General features: G+C 51.5%; 1 protein-coding gene across 1 annotated transcript in view; it reads left to right on the top strand.

Annotated features, from left to right (window-relative positions):
- LOC122365134 (fibrillin-1-like) overlaps positions 1 to 20,310 on the top strand; it is a 248,808-nt gene that overhangs the window by 7,942 nt on the left and 220,556 nt on the right. The window contains exon 4 of the mRNA XM_043336109.1: positions 16,545 to 16,660. Coding sequence (XP_043192044.1) covers positions 16,545 to 16,660 — 116 coding nt within the window. The remainder of the gene's footprint in view (positions 1 to 16,544; positions 16,661 to 20,310) is intronic.

Genomic DNA, 20,310 nt, shown 5'->3' on the forward strand with positions numbered 1-20,310 from the left:
ATGCCCTGAGGTCATCTTAGGTCACGAATGGTATCTAACAGTTTTTCGCAAATAACTTTTGATAGAGGCATGCTAAAGCGATGAAAACGCCTTAGATGTGTTTATCTCGACGATACGGATCGACTGATATGCAACATGACTCTTTCCGGTCAGGTCATGACCTTGACCTGAGGTCAAATTTTCAAGTTGACCTTTCAAGGTCAAGTTATAGTTCATTCGATGCGTCTTGACGAGAGGAACACGATGCCGGTAAAAGTAAGCTCGTACAAGGCTTGGGTCAAAAGTTATTGCAGAAAAACTGTTTCCGAAAAAATCGGCTATTTTTGCAGTTTTTGCCCCCTGCAGGCAAAACCGTTGACGTTAGGTCAAATCTGAGAGAATTACTCAGAAAGGGCGTTAATAGGGCTATCGAATGCACTTTTCCGCGGCGCTGTAGCTCTATTGGTTCCCGAGTTATGCGTTGGCTTCTTGGAAATTGTCGACATTCGACCCGGAAATCGGCGAAATTTTGCCTTCAATGACCTCTGGTGACCTGACCTTTGACCTGACCAAAAAATTGACCGAAGTAATTTTCTCATTATTTTTGACGCTCTTTCGAACGCCGCCTTCCGCGTATCGCTACGTGGCCCAGGAGCCGAGTTAGAAGGGGGGGGTGTTCAAACACCCCCCCCCAGCAGGGCGTGGAAATCCAGGACCCCCAGCCGGGCGCGGGTTAATAAAATACCTTTCACCATTGCTTTCATAGTTCATACATAATCCAGAATCCTATTATTTGACTCATGTGCCGTACACACTTTGCCTCTGTTGCCGCTCAGCCGTTTCAAGCGTCACAGGCACTAAATGAAGAGCTCTTTGCTAACTGACGGTGAACTGGGCTGGTGCGCGATAGGCACTGGTGTACGCAATGCACTTTAGTTTTTAGGGTATTTCTATTACTTTGCTCAAAAGCAATGGCCATTTGTGACCCAGACAAACATACAGTGATCATAGAACAGGAGACATGAGAACAGCACGAAAACATAGCGTAGGAGAAAAGTGCATAGATGCGGTTTGATACTGTTAATGATAATGATACAGATATGGGCATTCAAAGTCCATTCAAGCCTTCCAACGCATGTAACGCTCTCCTATACACACCAAGGTATAAGATAGGTTTCGATCTGCCCCAGACAGAACAGGGCCTAGGCCGAGAGCCGAGAGCAAAACTAGGGCAAAATAGGCACATGTGTAGCTAAAACTCCACACTCCCTGTGTGTTTTGTTATTTTATACTATGAAGTATGTCAAAGGAACCTCTAACTGTCATTTGAAGTTGTTAAACTAGACGTCTGAAACAAATTATTATGGGCAAATAAGGAAAACAAACGCTATTGAGTGAGTACGATCAGCATCAGACACCACAAACTGTGTTTAAACGCCATGCCGACGCTAGCGCCACCTACAATTCTAGATGTCGCTAGTAGGTTATCCCATAGGAGCCCGTGTTACGGCGAGATGGTCTCAAAGAAGTGGGCGCGGACCAGAGAATACTGACCGCAGGACACCGATTTTGTGTTTTTCTTACTTACAAATATATAGCGCCACTTTATCTGACAGTTTCCTCTCAATCTGGAATAAAAACCCTCAAATCGATACACTCTAATGTATATCATTCGATGCGTCTTGACGAGCTGAACACAATGAGACCATCCACGCGTCTGTATCTTGTTCCTGTACGGAGTTATTGGCCAAAAACCTTTGGTGACCTTTGATGACGTCACATGACCTCACAGCTGCCCAACAGCAAAACAGACCTCAAGGTAGTGAAGGTTGATCGTATATGAAGTCATGTATGGTATATGGGGCCATTCCGACCCGTTTTAGTGGTAAAAACAGGGAGTTGATTTTCCCCCATTGACTTATAATGGGGAGGTCGCGAAACTGACCTGACCTTAGGTCACCGATATCAAAATTACGAGATATACAAATTGCACATACTGGTACCCTAACTAAAGCCTGAAGAGAAGAAATTGATCGGTCAAAAACTCTAGCTCTGGCGTGATTGCAAACTTTTCTGAGGTAGGGTCACCAAACCGCCTCTGGTGACCTGACCTGAGGTCAGATCAACTCAAAATTTTCAGACATGTTGCGTAGAAGCCTTTTAGGAAAAGTCAGAAAATTTGAGCTTCCTAGCTCAACGCGTTTGGGAGAAATAACCAAAAAACCTCAGGGGGGGGCTCCTGAGCCCCCCCCCCCCGCCAGGAATAGGGTTAACTGTGAAGAACAAAGTTATAGACTTAGTTATAGTCACACTTTAGGAAAGGCAAGGTTTTGCAATGTTGGGCTATTTGACATATACGTCATTATAATGACAGAATTTAGATTTGGGACAAGACGGACCACTGTGGTCCATCTTACCCTGTGATGGTCCATTGTACCTTGCATATGGAAAGTTCTTTTCCAAAACATTGACACAAGTTTAAGCAAGCTAATTTTTCAGGAAGGAGTCTTTGTTGCATGTGAGCCATGCATGCAAGTGCTCAGTTAGCATGCATTCATGCAAAACGACAATCAACAATATGTTCCCAGCTTTTAACTGCACTTCCATCAGACATGAGTAAAGAATAAAGGTTTATTTTGTTATTTTACCATTCTGGTTACTTTTTCTTACAAGAGTAGAGAGCAGAAGTGTAACACACATGAACTGATAGCAGGCACTGCTGGGTGGTCCGTCTTACCCCGCGTTTTTTCTTGTCTGAGTTTTTGACATGTCCCTCTTTAAGAGCATCCACCACCTAGATGTCTTTAATTTGAAATTTAGTCTTTACACATATCAACAGAGGAAGGATTGAGCATTCCGAATGTAGAGGTTTGTAGCGGCCGGCAGCTGCTGCCACCTAGCGGCACGGCCCGGAAGTTGTCGGCGCGCGCCGGCGCGGCCGGCGCGGCAGGCAGTCGGCTGGCGGGCCGCGAGCCGAGAGGACGGGGACGCGGGGCTGCCGATGTGTGTGTACATAGTATTGTGTGAAAGTGAAAATACAGAAGAAACGTTACAAATTGGCGCGGTCGGTAGGACGCCACGACCGAAAAACCGGAGCTGGTGAGCCAGAATCACGGTAAGGTAGCTGCGACCGGCATTTTGATCGATGTTTTCGGCGGAATAGGATATCGTGTAGTGTAAATATTACGGTCGGTTTTTGTCAGTTTGAGGGAGAAATGGATCCCAGGTTGATTTTTATGTCAAAGGCTAAACCCTTTACCGGTGCAAATGGGCAGGAATGGCGCCGCTGGCTGAACTGTTTCGAGGCACAAACTGTTACCTGGTCTGCCGCGGAACGTCTGCAGTGTTTGCCGGCCCTGCTGGAAGATGGGGCTCTGGACCTATATGCGTCGTTGTCGGCGGCTGCCCAGGCCGATTATGCACAGGTTGTCGAGGCGCTGAGTGTGCGTTACGGCTCTGAGGTTGGTCCACTGCAGGCACAGGCGGAACTGGCACGCGCGATGCAGACACCTGGGGAGACAGTAGCCGATTTTGCCGATCGTATCCGTCATCTGGGACGCGCCGCGTATCCAGACGAGGGCGTGGGAGACGCCCCGGTCGAGTTCCATTTGACGAGCCGTTTTCTGTGCGGACTGCGTAACGAGCAGCTTCAGAGTCAGCTGTGCAGCAAAAATCTGAAAACGCTGTCAGCTGCAATTTCTGCAGCCCGAGAGCTGCAGACACGTCACGATGCGATGCTGGCAGTCCGGCAATCGGCTGCGGCGGCGGCTGGCGCCGTTGCAGTGGCGGCTCCTGCTGCTAACTCACAGGAGGGCGCAGTCGCGGGTCCCGTGACGGCGCTGCCGCGCGGTCGGGAAGTGGTATCAGTCGCCGGTGACTTACCTGCCGCGGGACGAGGCGGCGATGAGACGGAGACGGATCGGGTGCGGGCGCTGGAGCGCCGCATGATGGAAATGCAGCAAATGCTGCACGAGCTCGACACGTCTGGCCACCACGGCGGGCAGCTGGGGGGCAGACAGTCTAGTCAGCTCGCCTATGATCAGTCAGCGGTGGCTCTAACGACAGCCGCGACCCCGGTCAACCTGCGCTGTTATAACTGCGGCCAGATCGGTCACACGCGGCGCGCGTGTACGGTGCAGGGAACCGCAGGTAGAGGCCGCCAGTCCACCGAAAACGTAGGCCGTTGCTTTGGATGCGGTGAGGCTGGGCACATGGTGCGTAACTGCCCGCGCTCGGCTCGGCAGTCTGCTACACCACAGAGACTCCCGTTCTGTCTCGGCTGCGGTAGGGACGGGCATTGGCTGGCGGACTGCCGCATGCTCCCAGTCCCGATGGACCAGCGGTCGCATACCGGACCAGTCCAAAGCAGCCGTCACGAGCCCCAGTACACCGGTCAGGAAAACTGATGGCGGCCGGTGCTGAGGGACAAGCATCGGCCCGGCGTCCATCAGGGTCCCAGATCACGGCGTCGGTGGTCGAGGTGCAGTTGGGAACACGGCGAGTCTGGGCCCTGGTGGATTCCGGGGCGGACTTCACGATGATTCGCGATGGTCTGCAGGAGCATGTCCAGCGGGAGCTGGGGTGTCGGCTAACGACGCCATCCCAGACGGCACGAGGGGCGGGCGGTGAGCCGCTTCACATCACGGGGGTTGTTCAAGACCTGACAATCGAAATCCAGGGAAAGACATTCGCTACTCCCAGCGCGGCAGTGGTCAAGGGACTGATGTACGAGCTGGTCCTGGGGCGTGATTTTTGCTGCCGTCATGGCACTGTTATCGATGACGAGGCGGGAGTGATCAGACTGGCCGGGATGTCAATTCGTCTGCCTCCGTACAGCGCCATTCGACCCAGTCGGGCGAGAGTTCTGTTGGCCGCCACGACGGTGGTGCCGGCGCGGTCAGTCATCGTCGTCAGAGCTTCTGTGGTACCAGTCAACGGGAAGGTGAGTAACCCGTGTGCGCTGCAGGGAGTGATCGAGCCCAGTCACACGGCGCTGAGGGAGGACCTCCTGATTCCGAGGGAGGTGGTGACTGTGGATGGTAATGGCACTGTTCCGATACAGCTGACTAATGTCGGTTCCCACGAGGCCAGATTTCTTAAGGGCAGCGATATCGGGACGCTGTACACGATTCTGCCGGGAGGTGACAACGAATTCGATCTGAGTGAGGATGATGGTCTTCACGCCGGCGCTGTCACCGGTGGCGGGTCGCCGCGGGGCAGCGACGGCGACCAAGGCGATGATGATGATGTTCCGGCACCAGTCACAGCAGTCGACGTGGACGGCTCCGACATGTCTGAGGATGGCAAGTCCCGGCTAAGAAGCCTGGTGTCGGAGTACCGGGACATATTCAGTCAGCACCCAGGAGACATTGGACGCACCCACTTGGTGCAGCATCGGATTGACACAGGCGATGCCACTCCGATCCGGCAGCCGGCCCGCAGGATACCGACGTCAATACGAGACCAAGTGGAGCTGCAGAAGGAGCAGATGCTGAGGGACGGGGTGATAGAGGAGAGCACCAGTCCATGGTGTTCCCCCGTCGTCCTGGTGCGAAAGAAGGACGGCTCTTTTCGCTTCTGTGTAGACATGAGGGCGGTGAATGGAGTCACGAAAGGAGTGGCATACCCTCTCCCTCGAGTTGATGACGCGTTGGACTCAATGGCCGGTGCGCAATGGTTCACCACCCTGGATATGGCCGCTGGTTATTGGCAGGTTGGCATGAGCCCGGAAGACAGAGAGAAGACGGCCTTCACGACGGGACGGGGTCTGCAACAGTTCCGCGTGATGCCGTTCGGCCTAAAAAACGCCAGTGCGACGTTTCAGCGCCTAATGGAGCTGATGCTGGCAGGGCTAGATACGAAAACGTGTCTAGTTTACCTGGATGATGTCGTTCTATTCAACAGAACTGAGAGCGAACACCTGGATACACTGGAGGAGGTCTTCGGGCGGATCCGGCGTGCAGGCCTCAAGCTGAAGCCAAGCAAGTGTCACCTAGCCAAGAAGGAGGTGACATTCCTCGGCCATCAGGTGTCGGAGGAGGGCATCCGTCCCGACCTAAGGAACGTCGAGAAAGTGCTCACATGGCCGGCCCCAGTAACCGATGATGAAATGAAAAGTTTCCTCGGCTTGTGCGGTTATTACGCAAAATTTATCGAAAACTACGCCGAGGTCAGCCGGCCTCTGAGGAGCGCTGCACTGTCTCCGGGGCGATTGGACTGGACAGCCGAGATGACTCACGCCTTCAACCAACTCAAAAGTGTGCTGGCGTCACCTCCGGTACTGTCGCTGCCGTCGTTCAAAGGGACATTCGTGCTGTATACCGATGCCTGCAATGGCTCTGTGGGATCAGTACTGGCAGAGCGGGTCGGTGAGACCGAACGGGTCGTTGCGTACGACAGCAAGGCGCTGACGAAGTCCCAAATGAAATGGCCGACCTATGATAAGGAGCTGTGGGCCATAGTGCACGCGATTCGGAGATTCCGACAGTACACCGTGGGTGCTAAATTCCTAATCGTGACAGACCACAAACCCCTCGCAAACATCCCACAGTCCATCGCAGTGGAAAGGGACGGGACCGGCAGACGGGGGAGATGGGCAGTGGAATTGAGCACATTCGACTTCGAAGTGGCCCTGAAACCGGGAGTCGACCACGGGAATGCGGACGCGCTGTCGAGACGCCCAACGGGGCTCAAGGAGGCGCTTCCAGACACAGCAACAGCGGTAACTGCCCTCATCTCAAGCGAAGATGCTGGCGTGGACAGCACCCGAGCCGCTGACACGGCCGTCGCGTCGTGGCTCTGTGCCCTCGTTATGGCCATCACCATGGTGATCGCGAAAGCCGCTCTCACCCCGGCCGAGGACAGGCAAGATGACGGATCTGCAGCAGTCATGCGGCGAACCGCGCGTGATGACGGCTCCTCGGGCATCAGTCGGGTCGAGGGCGGGCCGCCCAGTCCCGACGGTGGCACCGGGGATGCGTCACGCACAGGGGCGGTCAATGCTGTTGAGCAGACGATCGAGGGTGGAGCAGATCCCATCGGAGACAGAATGGACACGGGACAGGACATTCGTCGCGCACAGGAAAACGACGGCGTGCTGCAAAAGATACGCGGTTGGTTGAGTCGCGGCGAGCAACCAAAGCCGGCCGAGATGGGAGAGTGGAAGCAGGTGCTCAACTCCCGATGGGCCGAAGTAAAGGTCGTCGATGGGGTGGTCGGAATCACGTCTGGGGACACGTTTCGGGCGGCTGTGCCAAAGAAGCTGCGGCATGATGTCATGGCAATGGCACACGACCACGTCACGAGCGGGCACTTGGGGCGTCAACGCACCTCGTTCCGTGTCAGACGCCGGTTTATCTGGCCCGGCATGTACGGAGAGATCCGTGCGTTCTGTGAGGGCTGTACCCTCTGCCAGAGGAGGCAGCGGCCAGCCCCGGCCAAACGGGCCCCGATGGTGACAGAGTTGACCTCCAAACCATTCGAAAGAATTGCAGCGGATATCACTGAGATGCCGACGTCACTCAGAGGAAATAAGTGTGCCCTAGTCATAATGGATTATTTTTCCAAGTACGTTCGGATTTACCCAATGGCCAACCAGAAAACAGAGACCGTCTTGGAGGGCCTCCTTGACTGGGTCCACGACTTCGGGGTCCCGGAAAGGCTCCACTCCGACCAAGGCAGCCAATTCGAGTCCCGACTTTTCCAAGCGATGTGCGAGAGACTGGGCATCAAAAAGACACGCACTACTCCGTACCACCCCGAGAGTGACGGCATGGTTGAGAGGTTCAACCGCACACTCAAGGATATGATCAGCAAGTACATCGACAAAGAGGGGCTGCACTGGGACGAGGAAGTAAAGGCGTATGCGATGGCGTACAACTCCTCGGTGCACAGCACCACGGGCTACACACCGTACTTCCTAGTGCACGGGTTTGAACCCCGGATGCCCCTGGATGCAGCATACGGTCCACCTCCTGAAGCGGTGCCAGTGTGGAGCTACTTGGAAGATCGGCTGCGGGTCATTCGCGCCGCGTATGAGCGAGTACGGAGCAACTCTGCACGCGCGTCACAAGAAGCCTGCAAGAGGTACAACCAGAAAGGGCGAGCACATGCCTATCAGGTGGGAGACAAGGTCCTGGTGCGCGACTTCACAGCTTCAGCAGGCGGGAAGCCAAAGCTGGGCCTGCCTTACAAGGGACCGTGGACGGTTGTTGGTCACATCGACGAGCGGAACAGCGGGGTGGTCTACAGGGTTGTGGGGAGCGATGGGAAGACCCGGGTGCTTCACCACAACCACCTGAAGCCGTTTAAAGAGAAACGGCAGCGGACCGGCGGCGAGAGGACCGGGCAAGACAGAGAGGCGACAAGAGTCCGCCAGGCCGCCCCTACGCCCCGACCAGCAGATGAGCAGGGCGGAGGTCGGTTCGCGGACGACGAGCGGAGTGGAATTCCTCAGCATCTGCTGCTCTTCCAGTGTCGTCCTCCGGCGGCAGGAGCTCCTGGGGGAGTGGGGGAGGGGAGAGCAGACGAGCCTCCTATCTACGGCCCACCCACTCCGCGTTTCACGCGGGCTGGCCGTATGTCGCGGCCGGTCGTACCATATCAGGCGGGTTCCGCTTTCTAAGGGGTGTGCAGTATCGCCTAAATGTCCGCGGTGTATTTTGTATATATTCGCCAATAACGCGTCGTTTGATTTCAGACCTGGGGGAAACATCCGTACTCGTAACCTGATCCCATGGCCGAGGGGGACGACATCCTGCAGCAGATCTTGGGGGAGGACGAGTGGGAGACCATCCTTTTTTCCTTCAACATGGCCCCAGGAGATCAGGGCGATGCTCCGGCGTCGCCGCCGCACAAGAGGAAGGCAATAGAAGGGTCGGAGAGCTCTCCAAGGCGGAAGGTTGCCGACGGGACCGCGGTCCGCGATGGTCCGCCGAGGGGGAATGGCGGGTCGCCAATCCCCTCTCCGGTGGAACAGGAAGGGTCGGAGAGCCCTCCAAGGCGGAAGGTCGCCGACGGGACCGCGGCCCGCGATGGTCCGCCGAGGGGGAATGGCGGGTCGCCGATCCCCTCTCCGCTGGAACACCCAATGAGACCGTTGGATGATACGGGGCGGCCCTCCGGTCTCATAATCGGCGATTCTATTGTGCGGCATGCCGAATTTGCCACCAATGCCCGTAACTGGCGAGTGGCAGTATGGGTGCCGCCCGCTAACATCGGCAAGCATTGGGCAGGATGCCTGAGCAGCGGGGCATTGATCGACGTGGTTCGTGCATGGGCTAATACCAATGAAGTGTACCCGGCAGCCATAGCACTGTGGCTCGGGGGTAACGATGTTTACCCCCGCAATGGACCACCCAGAGAAATGAGCCAGGAGCTGTGGTCGGCAGTGACCGCCCAGGTGTCAGAAGTGGCCACCATTGCACCCGTCATTCTGGTGGGTCCGACGCCGCGGCCCTCGCGGGATGGGTTGACTGCCGAGTGCGGGGCGGCCAAGTGGGAAACCACGGCTGCGTTCGACCTGGAGAGAAAAATGGTACGCTGGACCCGGGAGTTGAACGGCAACGTGTCGGTGACGTGTGTTGGGCGATGCCTGACCGAGCGTCGTCGCCGCGGGAGAGAGTCAGAGTACCTCCTGACAGCGGCCGCGGCCGCGAACTACTTCCAGTCCGACGGCATCCACCTGACTGCGGCCGGATATCGGAAGATAGCCGCACGGCTGCCGCCGTGGATGGCCCCGCGGCAGTGAGCGGGAGGGATATGTGTGCTGGATAGCGGAGTGGTGGCGCTGCTCCACCGCTGCAACGAGCACACTTGGTAACACGGACCTGAGGGCGTGTCGCGCGGCTGCGTGGTGATATGCGACTAATTACCTGAGCGGGCGGACGCCCAAGGGCGGCACTGTGTATATATTAGGCTCTGGCTGTCCCGGTCTGTGGCGAATTCGCTGGAGATTCGCCCCGGCGCGGTGTGAATTTGTGTTCGACGAACACAAATTGTATTGTATTGTGTTGTGTATCGTGATTGCTCGCCGCTGACCCGAGGGGCACCGGAGTGCGGACTTGGTTTGCGTATCATCGTGACGCTCAGTCGGGCGTGGCGCCAGGCACCCGTGCTGCCATTTTCGCTATGATTTATTCGTAGATGTGTGCGCGATTGTAGGTCTGCGCGTGAGGCTGAGGCCGGGGCGGGTGAGCAGGGTATGAGGTTGGTTTGTCGAGTGCTTACCGTGGCGTAGCTCTGTTCGTCATTCATGTGATAGTGTGCCGCAGGGGAACGGTTGAGTGGTGTCACCCGGGTTGCCGTTACGTACAGATGTAGGTACTTTCCCTGTCAAGAGAGAGAGAGAGAGAGAGAGAGAGAGAGAGAGAGAGAGAGAGAGAGAGAGAGAGAGAGAGAGAGAGAGAGAGAGAGAGAGAGAGAGAGAGAGAGAGAGAGAGAGAGAGAGAGAGAGAGAGAGAGAGAGAGATAACTGTATTTGACAGACTCGAGGTCCAGTACCAGTCACATCACATCAAAATTGTACCACTGTACAGGGCAGAGCACCACGCTCTCCGAATCGATGAATAACATGCCAGATCACTTTCATATAGGGAGGATACGATTCGGTTGTCCGTCTGGCTCAGGCGAGTCATGAATCCATAGACGGCCTTTCGATACATCGCCATAAAGTTATCGATTCTTTCATTCACAAACATGTCGGACGCACTACAGAAACGATGATAACCAAAGAACATTCTAGCTGCATTGTTGAAACAAACAGTAAATTTCCTTGACACAGAAGAGCGATAAGAATGCCACAGATGCACACCATGTACATTAGAACAATACGTAGAGTATAAGTACCGTTTCACATTATATGAGCACATTGCAAATTTCCTGATCAGGGAGTTTGCCCGACAACAAAGAAGACGATACTGATATTGGATTTCCAGATCATCAGTTTTCTTGGGGCTGCTGGTGATATGGAAGCCAAGATATTTGTACTGATCAACATAAGCTAGAACATTTCCACACAGCACAATATCAGGCAGGATCATATTTCGAAACAGTGGAGGCAGAATCGACATACACACTGATTTCTTGGTATTGAACACAATATCATGATTCCCTGCATAGTCAGCACAAATGTCAACCATTTTTTGCAGACCCTGTGGCGTAGGGGATAGGAGCACCATGTCATCCGCATAATATAGGTGGTTTATACTCCCCAGATAATGACATCCTACACCACTCAAGTCCAATTTTTCTGACAGCTGGTCGGTATAAGCATTAAACAGGTACGGAGAGAGTATCCCGCCCTGCCTTACGCCATTCGTCACAGAGAACTCCTCAGAGAGGGTTTTACCCCAAAGCACATGATACCTCTGTGAGTCTCGCCACCGAACGAGGAGCCTTACAACGCTATTATCCATTCCCCTACTCAACAGCTTATCAAATAGAGTCCAATGGTTCACGCGATCAAACGCCTTTCTAGCGTCCAGAAAACAGACAAAGACTGCACTCCTATTGCGCAAATAGTGGTCCACAATTTCTTTTAACGCATACACAGCCATATCGGTGGAGTGGCCCTCCTTAAATCCAAACTGATGATCGCTAGTGAGAAGACTTGCTTTACATCGAGTGAGTATGACCCGCTCCAGTATTTTAGAGCTCACCGTGGCCAAAGCTATTGGCCTATAGTTATCCTTATCAGTCAATTTGCCTGTCCGATCTTTCACAATAGGGCGAAGTATCACCTTCGACAAAGAAGGAGGCAAGACGCCATGTCTCACCATCATCGAGAAACATAACGATAGATGCGTAGCACATGGAACACCCGCAAACTTAAAATGTTCAGCAGATAGACTGTCACAACCTGGAGAGCGACCTGACGACAGCTCATGGATCGATTCTAAAACCTTAGGAACCGAGAACATATCAGCACCTTCACCATCATTACGAAGCTGATTCAGAACACCTTCTTTACAGTCATCGCCATCAACACTATTCAGAATATCAGCAAAGTGATCCTTCCACATGTTCGCTATATTTTTCTCTCCACTGACGCTTCCAATAGACTGGGCCAGTGGCGGATCAGCGTTAAGCTTACGAACTTCTTTCCAAAAAGTTGCTAAGTCGCGCGGGTTTTTAGCAAATTTATCAGCTAGTGATTTTGCTCGCAGCTCTTTCTCATTCTTAACCCGCGCCCCGTAGGGGGGGGGGGGCCGAAACGGCCCCCCCCTGTCCTTTTCGGTCGATATCTCCTAAACGGCTGGAGATATCGCCACCAAACTTTCAGGACCCCTCCGGGCATCAATTTTACACATTGTGACCAAAAATTTTTTCCAGAGGCTATGATAGGTTGGCCACAAATGACGTCAGAGTGACGTCATGTTCTGTCATTTTCGACCGAAAAAAGACCTTCGCGAGAAGACCTGTCAGGACTACAGCTTTGAAGATACAGAAAAATGATCAAGACATAAAAGGTGTAGAATTGACAGGGCTACAAAACTGCTATCTCGAATTTTTGAAATTTTTGAGATTTGACCCCCAAAAATCAAAAAAACTTTTTTTTGGATATATTCGCCAAAAAATCCAAATTTTTTTTTGAATTTCGAAAAAAACCGGAATATATGTGATAGTGCCTACCGTCTTCTATCTACATACCAAATTTCAGATCGATACCTCGTTTTTTGGCCAAGTTATAGCGAAAAAAACTGTTCAAAAATGTTGACGTCAAATTTTCAAACTCAATTTTTGGCAATTCTAGAACTCGTAGAGCAAAACGAAGACCACCATTAGACTCCCCGTGACGAGCTGCATCGAATCAATACCCATATTATGCAAAAATATCAACTTTGAAATTTGACCTAATTTGACCTGACCTTGACCTGACCTTCACAAAAACGTGACCTAGGCTGGCCCCAAAGGCTGCCTAACCCACATAATCGCATTTGTCATGTAAAATGGACCATAAAACATGCATCACACGACACATTCATATTGTGCCCCCGGTGACCTGACCTCGCTGTGACCTGACCTGGTATCAGTGACCTCAGATAGCAAGGTATGTGTTTGACGAACAATGTACCATCGATGGTTTTCAATAAATTACCAATTTACTCGCTTTCACAGCACCTTTCTTGAATTGCCTGTGAACGGTGAAAATCTGACCTTTGACCTGACCTGTGACGTCATCGGTTTGACCTAGGTCAATTAAATTTGGTCACAAGGTAGTTCCCGGGTGGGGCTATCGAACGTCGTTTGAATTTTGAAAATCGGCCGGTAACTTTCCGAGATCTTAGGGGGGGGGCCGAAACGGCCCCCCCCCCTACGGGTGGTAGGGTCCGCCGGTAGCCCTACGGGGCGCGGGTTAAGACAAAAACGAAGCGCATACTTGAATTGTGACCTAGCCATTCGCAACTGGCTGTAGATGTAGCCCTGACGGGGCTTTCCAACCAGGGACCAAAGGGAGTAAACATCACCGAACAAGGTGTGTTTCTCCTCCACAAACTCGGTCCAACCTGGGATTGTTCGCTTACAGCTACCATGCGCTCGTTTGGTCACAGTAGTAAGAGTAGCACTCTTAATAGCATCAATTATCGCTTCATAATAACTATTGATAGCCTCTCTGTGGGCTACACTACAGTCAGTGGCAGCACAGAATATAGCCTCAAACGGTACGTCAATATTAGACAATTGCTCCCTCGCAGCCATAGCAAAGTTGTTCAGACCAAGTTCGTCAACAGAAGACCAATCAACTACCCACCTAGGATCAGATTCAGCAGCCTCGTGTGAATCCGGGATAGGATCGGTGGTCATGATTTCCAGATCACAACACACTGGGAAGTGGTCAGAACTCATAATCGACACATCAACCCTAACAGCACGAACGAGAGAGTAAAGACTCTTTGTACAGACTATGTGGTCAATCCAAGATTCTGTGCAACTGCCATCATTAGTATGAGTGATTGAACTCTGGGGCAATAACAACACATCAGCAATGCGTAAGTCTGCCTCATGACAGAATGATTCAAGTTCAATTCCAAAGTCAGATTGCTTGATGATGTCAGCATTAAAGTCGCCTACAATGCAGACATTGGGTGAGTCAAAATCATCGATGATTCCTTTGAGCTTAGCTAGATAGTACACGTATTGATCAAAGTTTTGTCTCGAGTCATACGGGAGATAAACCCCAACAAGAAGCAGTTTGTGGCCACCTAAATTACATTCTAATCCAATAATTCTGTCGTCATCAAAGGAGATAGGTCTTACCCGCGGAGCAAGCTTACTCCTCCACAGGACGGCAACACCTCCATACGGCCTACCCAGAATTACACGGTCACACGGGTCAATGGATGAAGTGGCAAAAGTCATGAAATCATTGTGAACATTATTCAAAAGGGTAAGTTCTTGAGGAAATAACCAGTGTTCCTGCAGGAATACAACATCCGAGATATCACACAACTTCTTGATTCCAACTGCATTACGTTTAGAAGATTTGCAGTTATAAGAGCTGACTCGTAACATGGTGACACGTTTGATTTAAGTAAACAACAACCAGAGTCGGGATCACATACCCTCAAGGGGGGAAGGGTGTAGAGGTTTGTAGCGGCCGGCAGCTGCTGCCACCTAGCGGCACGGCCCGGAAGTTGTCGGCGCGCGCCGGCGCGGCCGGCGCGGCAGGCAGTCGGCTGGCGGGCCGCGAGCCGAGAGGACGGGGACGCGGGGCTGCCGATGTGTGTGTACATAGTATTGTGTGAAAGTGAAAATACAGAAGAAACGTTACACGAAGACTATAAATAATATGAATTACGAGAGCAGTGTAGCAAGATATGCGGCCTCAAACCTTAGCTGGTCCGTCTTACCCCACCTTCCCCTACACGAGCTACTCCAACCTTTGATATTTGTTTTAACTTTTAATACCACGTTTTGGGATTAAAAAGATAGTGGCATCACTAGCGAACGATGGCACAGGCAAGCTATCATTAATCCATATCGATACATATACCGGGTGATCATTTGGGAATGAGATAAAGTAAGTGGCACGTGCAGATGTGTATTCAATAGCACACCAGACAAAAGACACGTCATTAGACTCGTCATCGTGGGACATTTTGTACTGCACACTATTATACACCTGCAAGCCACTGTTCATCTACAGCAGGTGCTCAAAGTGGCCACCCCCTTCTGAGCGGCACAGCTCAGCCCGACGGCGTGTGTGACGCGCCATCTTTCGCAGCTGCTCTTCGTCCATGTTGCGGGCGAAGTCCTCAACCAGTTCCTTCAGCTGTTCCAGCGTTTGGGGCTCGCTGCGCACGATCTGAGCCGTCACCAATGACCAGAAACAAAAGTCCAGACAAGACAGGTCGGGACTGTACGGCGGCCATCGGTGTTCACTGTTCCGGGAGATGACGCGGCCGCCGAACTTCGAGTGGAGGAAGTCCATCACGAGAGCAGTGACGTGCGGCGGCGCGCCGTCCTGCTAGAACCAGTACTGGTGGCGCGTCGCCCGAGCCCTCACCGCAGGCCACACCACCGTCTGCAGCATCTCCAGGTAGGCGTCGCTGTTGACGGAGCCAGTGAACCAGTGAACTGGCAGGCACTTCCCATCCACCACGCCCACCCACGCCATCACCTTCTGCCCCTGGGCCTTCTTGCATGGCACGAGCTTGTTCGGATTCTCTGGCGACCAGCACACGGTGTTCTTCATGTTTGGAGACGGATGCAGAACAAACCACTTTTCGTCACTCCAGAGTACACGCTCAAACCACTCCTCATCATGGGTTAGCCAGAATTCACAGGAGTCCATCCTGGCCATCCGCGTCATCTCCCGGAACAGTGAACACCGATGGCCGCCGTACAGTCCCGACCTGTCTTGTCTGGACTTTTGTTTCTGGTCATTGGTGACGGCTCAGATCGTGCGCAGCGAGCCCCAAACGCTGGAACAGCTAAAGGAACTGGTTGAAGACTTCGCCCGCAACATGGACGAAGAGCAGCTGCGAAAGATGGCGCGTCACACACGCCGTCGGGCTGAGCTGTGCCGCTCAGAAGGGGGTGGCCACTTTGAGCACCTGCTGTAGATGAACAGTGGCTTGCAGGTGTATAATAGTGTGCAGTACAAAATGTCCCACGATGACGAGTCTAATGGCGTGTCTTTTGTCTGGTGTGCTATTGAATACACATCTGCACGTGCCACTTACTTTATCTCATTCCCAAATGATCACCCATAATATGTAGAAAACTTTAATATCCAACGCCACAAACCTCAAAACACATCTGCGTCCGGTTGCCGGTGGGTTCTGGAATGCCGGTTGTCGAGAGTCGCCCAGTTCCTCGGCGTGACGTAATTGTGACGTCAGCAATGTGAAAGCAAATTCATCGGTGTTGCTAGGAGTTGCTCGCATGCTGCCACCGGTTGCTGGGCGATCGGTTGCCCAGAGTCGCCGAGCAACCGATTGCTGAGAGTTGCCGGCGGAAGTTGCCCGTGTACAACGGCCTTTAAGCCCCCCCCCCCCCCCCAGCAAGAAGCGGATCGATGAAGCGTCGGCAATGATTTGAATATGTGCCCCCTCGGCCCGTAGGTGCCGGGACAGCAACCCGTGCGCTCAGCTCTGTTCCGCTTCCGACACTGGCACTGACGTGCAGTGCTCCTGCAGAAAGGGCTTTCAGCTGGCCCCCGACCAAGTGAACTGCCTCGGTGAGTGTGGGTGACCTCTCAGCCGGTCAGCCGACTGACGCGGCTGTCTGACCTGTGCCTGTGTCACTGGCGGGCTGACTCCTGTCTCATTGTCCGACTCTGTCTCACTGACTCACTGTCTTACAGTCAGACTCTTTCTCAATGCATCACTGCTTCACTGACTATTTTCAGTCAATGACTGACTGACTGACCGTTTCCGTCCCACCGACTGACTCTGTGTCACCTACTGACTCTCTCTCTCTCTCTCTCTCTCTCTCTCTCTCTCTCTCTCTCTCTCTCTCTCTCTCTCTCTCTCTCTCTCTCTCTCTCTCACTCTCACTCTCACTCTCACTCTCACTCTCACTCTCACTCTCACTCTCACTCTCACTCTCACTCTCACTCTCACTCTCACTCTCACTCTCACTCTCACTCTCACTCTCACTCTCACTCTCACTCTCACTCTCACTCTCACTCTCACTCTCACTCTCACTCTCACTCTCTCTCTCACTCTCTCTCTCTCTCTCTCACTCTCTCTCTCTCTCTCTCTCTCTCTCTCTCTCTCTCTCTCTCTCTCTCTCTCTCTCTCTCTCTCTCTCTCTCTCTCACACACACACACACACACCGACTTAACCCGCGCCCTGATGGGGGGGCATATTGCCCCCCCTGTGGTTTTTCTTAAATAGCGAGAAAACGGCGTGCGCGCCAAATTTTGGGTACCTTACCGGGCATCAATTTGACACATTCACACAAAATTTCAAGTCACAGGTCACCTCAGGTCAGGAGTTATTGAGGTCAAACTGAGGTCATATTCGAGTAAAAATGAGCAAAAAACATGACATCTTGAAACGCTCACCAATTCTACAGTTAACAAGCAATTTTAAAGTTCTTTATGTGGTTGTGTAGAGAAACGACTGCGCTACAAAACTGCCATCTCGGATTTTCGAAATTTTGGGATTTTGACCCCCAAAAATAAAAAATGATGTTTTTTTTAGAAAAACTCAAAACTTTTCCAATTTTTTTTCGAATTTCGAAAAACCGGAATATATGTGATAGTCCCTGCGCTCTTCGATATCCATACCAAGTTTTAGATCGATACCTTCTTTTGGCCAAGTTATAGCGAAAAAAACTTAAAAATTGATGACGTCAAATTTTTGAATTCAATTTAATTCTAGACGTTGTAGCGCAAAACCGAGACAACCATTGAACTCCCCGTGACGAGCTGCATCGAATCGATACCCATTTTAGGCAAAAATATCAACTTTGAAATTTGACCCAATTTGACCTGACCTTGACCTGACCTTGACCTGACCTTGACTTGACCTTGACCAAAACGTGACCTAAGCTGGCCCTAAAGTCTGCCTAACCCACATAATCGCATTTGTCGTGTAAAATGGACCATAAAACATGTATCACACGACACTTTCATATTGTGACCCCCCCCCAGTGACCTGACCTCTGTGACCTGACCTGGTATCAGTGACCTCAAATAGCAAAATATGTGTTTGAAGAACATTTACCCACCGATGATTTTCAAAGAAATGCATTTTACTCGATTTTACAACGCATTTCTTGAAATGCATGTAAACGGTGAAAATTCGACCTTTGACCTGACCTGTTACGTCATCGGTTTGACCGAGGTCAATGAAATTGGGTCACAAGGTAGTTCCTCGTTGGGGCTATCCAACGCCGTTTACCGCTTGTCGCTATGTTGAGTGGTTCTCGAGATCTTAGGGGGCCAAAATGCCCCCCCCCCCCATCAGACCCCGTTGCTCGGCAGACCCCATCAGGGCGCGGGTTAGCCCTCGGCCGTATAGGTCAAACGGCCCCCTCGGTTTTTCGCGAATAGCTCGCGTAAAAAGTGACCGATCGAGACGAAACTTTCAGTATCCTCACGTTCATCAATTTTACACCTAACCTGAAAATTTCATAACTCTACCCAAATGACCTTTGACCTGTGACCTACTTTTCGAGACCATGTTTGACCGGAATCGCGATTCGGCGTATGTCGGCTCGCATTAATTGCGCGTTTGCAGTCTTTTCGTTGTTTCAAGCGTTCAAACATGTGATTTGATGCTGCTCCCAGGTACCCAGGTGTATAAAGGTGGGTGTCAAGATCACCTGAAGGTCAGGTCAGCTCATTGACCTTTGGTGACCTCGGTTTATTTAGTTTACTTAGTTTAGTTTATTCCATCAATCATCCACAGGCACACACCCATTGACGGATGAAGTATTAATATTAAACAATAAATACATACAGCACCAACACTTTAACCCTCGCCCATGTAGGGGGGGTGCAACCCCCACCCCCCCTGAGGTTTTTCTTAGCTACACGCCGAACCGTTTCAGCTAGCCTGCTCAAATTTTCAGCACCTTTTGGGGCATCCTTTGCACAACTTTTGGTATTTTTTGTCAAGGTCATGTCAGGTCACGGAGTTATGACGTCATAAAAGGAACAACCTCCGGCCAGATTTACGCTAAATTGGAGATTGCTTCACATTGGTATAAATGCCGACTGACCTGACACACTGATGGATTGTTTTAGAATCACAACTGGCTGATTTGACATTGGCACAATGTCCGTTGACATTTTGAAGGTTACTAAAGGTCAAGGTAAGGTCAGTGACCTCGGTTGACCTGTAATGACTTCTTGCACTTGTATGCCTTTTCGGGGTATTTTGCTGCCCTGAATTCGAATTTGCTATCCATTTCAGGCATCGTCGGTTGTTTCTTGTAGTTCATTTTGGGTCAGGGTCAGGTCAGTGACGTCACACGCCTGACGTGACCCAGTGCACAAATGACCTTGCAGACTTCCGATGCTCCCAACGCATCATTTTTAGAGTTATGACATCGAAATATACACCAAACGATAGAGAATTGATCAAGGATCACGATAGTGAAGGTTTCAAGTCGATATCTCTTACCGTTTTGCCGCAATCGGCGCGGAAATCTGAAAAAGTTAGATTTTTCCGAAAATTTGACCTTTGACCGGTCATAAGTAGGTCAAATGTTGACCTAGGACCAAAAAATATACCACCAATCGCGAGATCTTGTTGAGAGAAATCCGTTGGTCTTCTCCGCTAAGCTCTACGACGCTCCGTTTTCAAACGCCAGGGGGTCGCATCAACGGGTTACGGACAAAAGTACGTATCGCTAAAGTACGTAGGACAAAAGTACGTAAGCAAAAGTACGTAGGATTAAAGTACGTATCGCAGAAATACGTACAGTATAAAGTACGTATGGACAAAAGTACGTCAGGGACAAAAGTACGTATCGCAGAAGTACGTACAATATAAAGTACGTGTGGACAAAAGTACGTCAAGGACAAAAGTACGTATCGCAGAAGTACGTACAGTATAAAGTACGTATGGACAAAAGTACGTCAGGGACAAAAGTACGTATCGCAGAAGTACGTACTATATAAAGTACGTATGGACAAAAGTACGTATGGACAAAAGTACGTATCGCAGAAGTACGTAGGGTATAAAGTACGTATGGACAAAAGTACGCCACGGACAAAAGTACGTATATCTAATGTACGTTGGGTAAAAAGTACGTATGGACAAAAGTACGTCACGACAAAAATACGTATCGCAGAAGTACGTATGGTAAAAAGTACGTATGGACAAAAAAGTACGTCACGTACAAAAGCCTACGTATAGCAAATGTACGTA

The sequence above is a fragment of the Amphibalanus amphitrite genome, unplaced genomic scaffold (assembly GCF_019059575.1).
Source record: "Amphibalanus amphitrite isolate SeventyFive unplaced genomic scaffold, NRLGWU_Aamphi_draft 000717F_arrow, whole genome shotgun sequence".
NCBI lineage: Eukaryota > Metazoa > Arthropoda > Thecostraca > Balanomorpha > Balanidae > Amphibalanus > Amphibalanus amphitrite.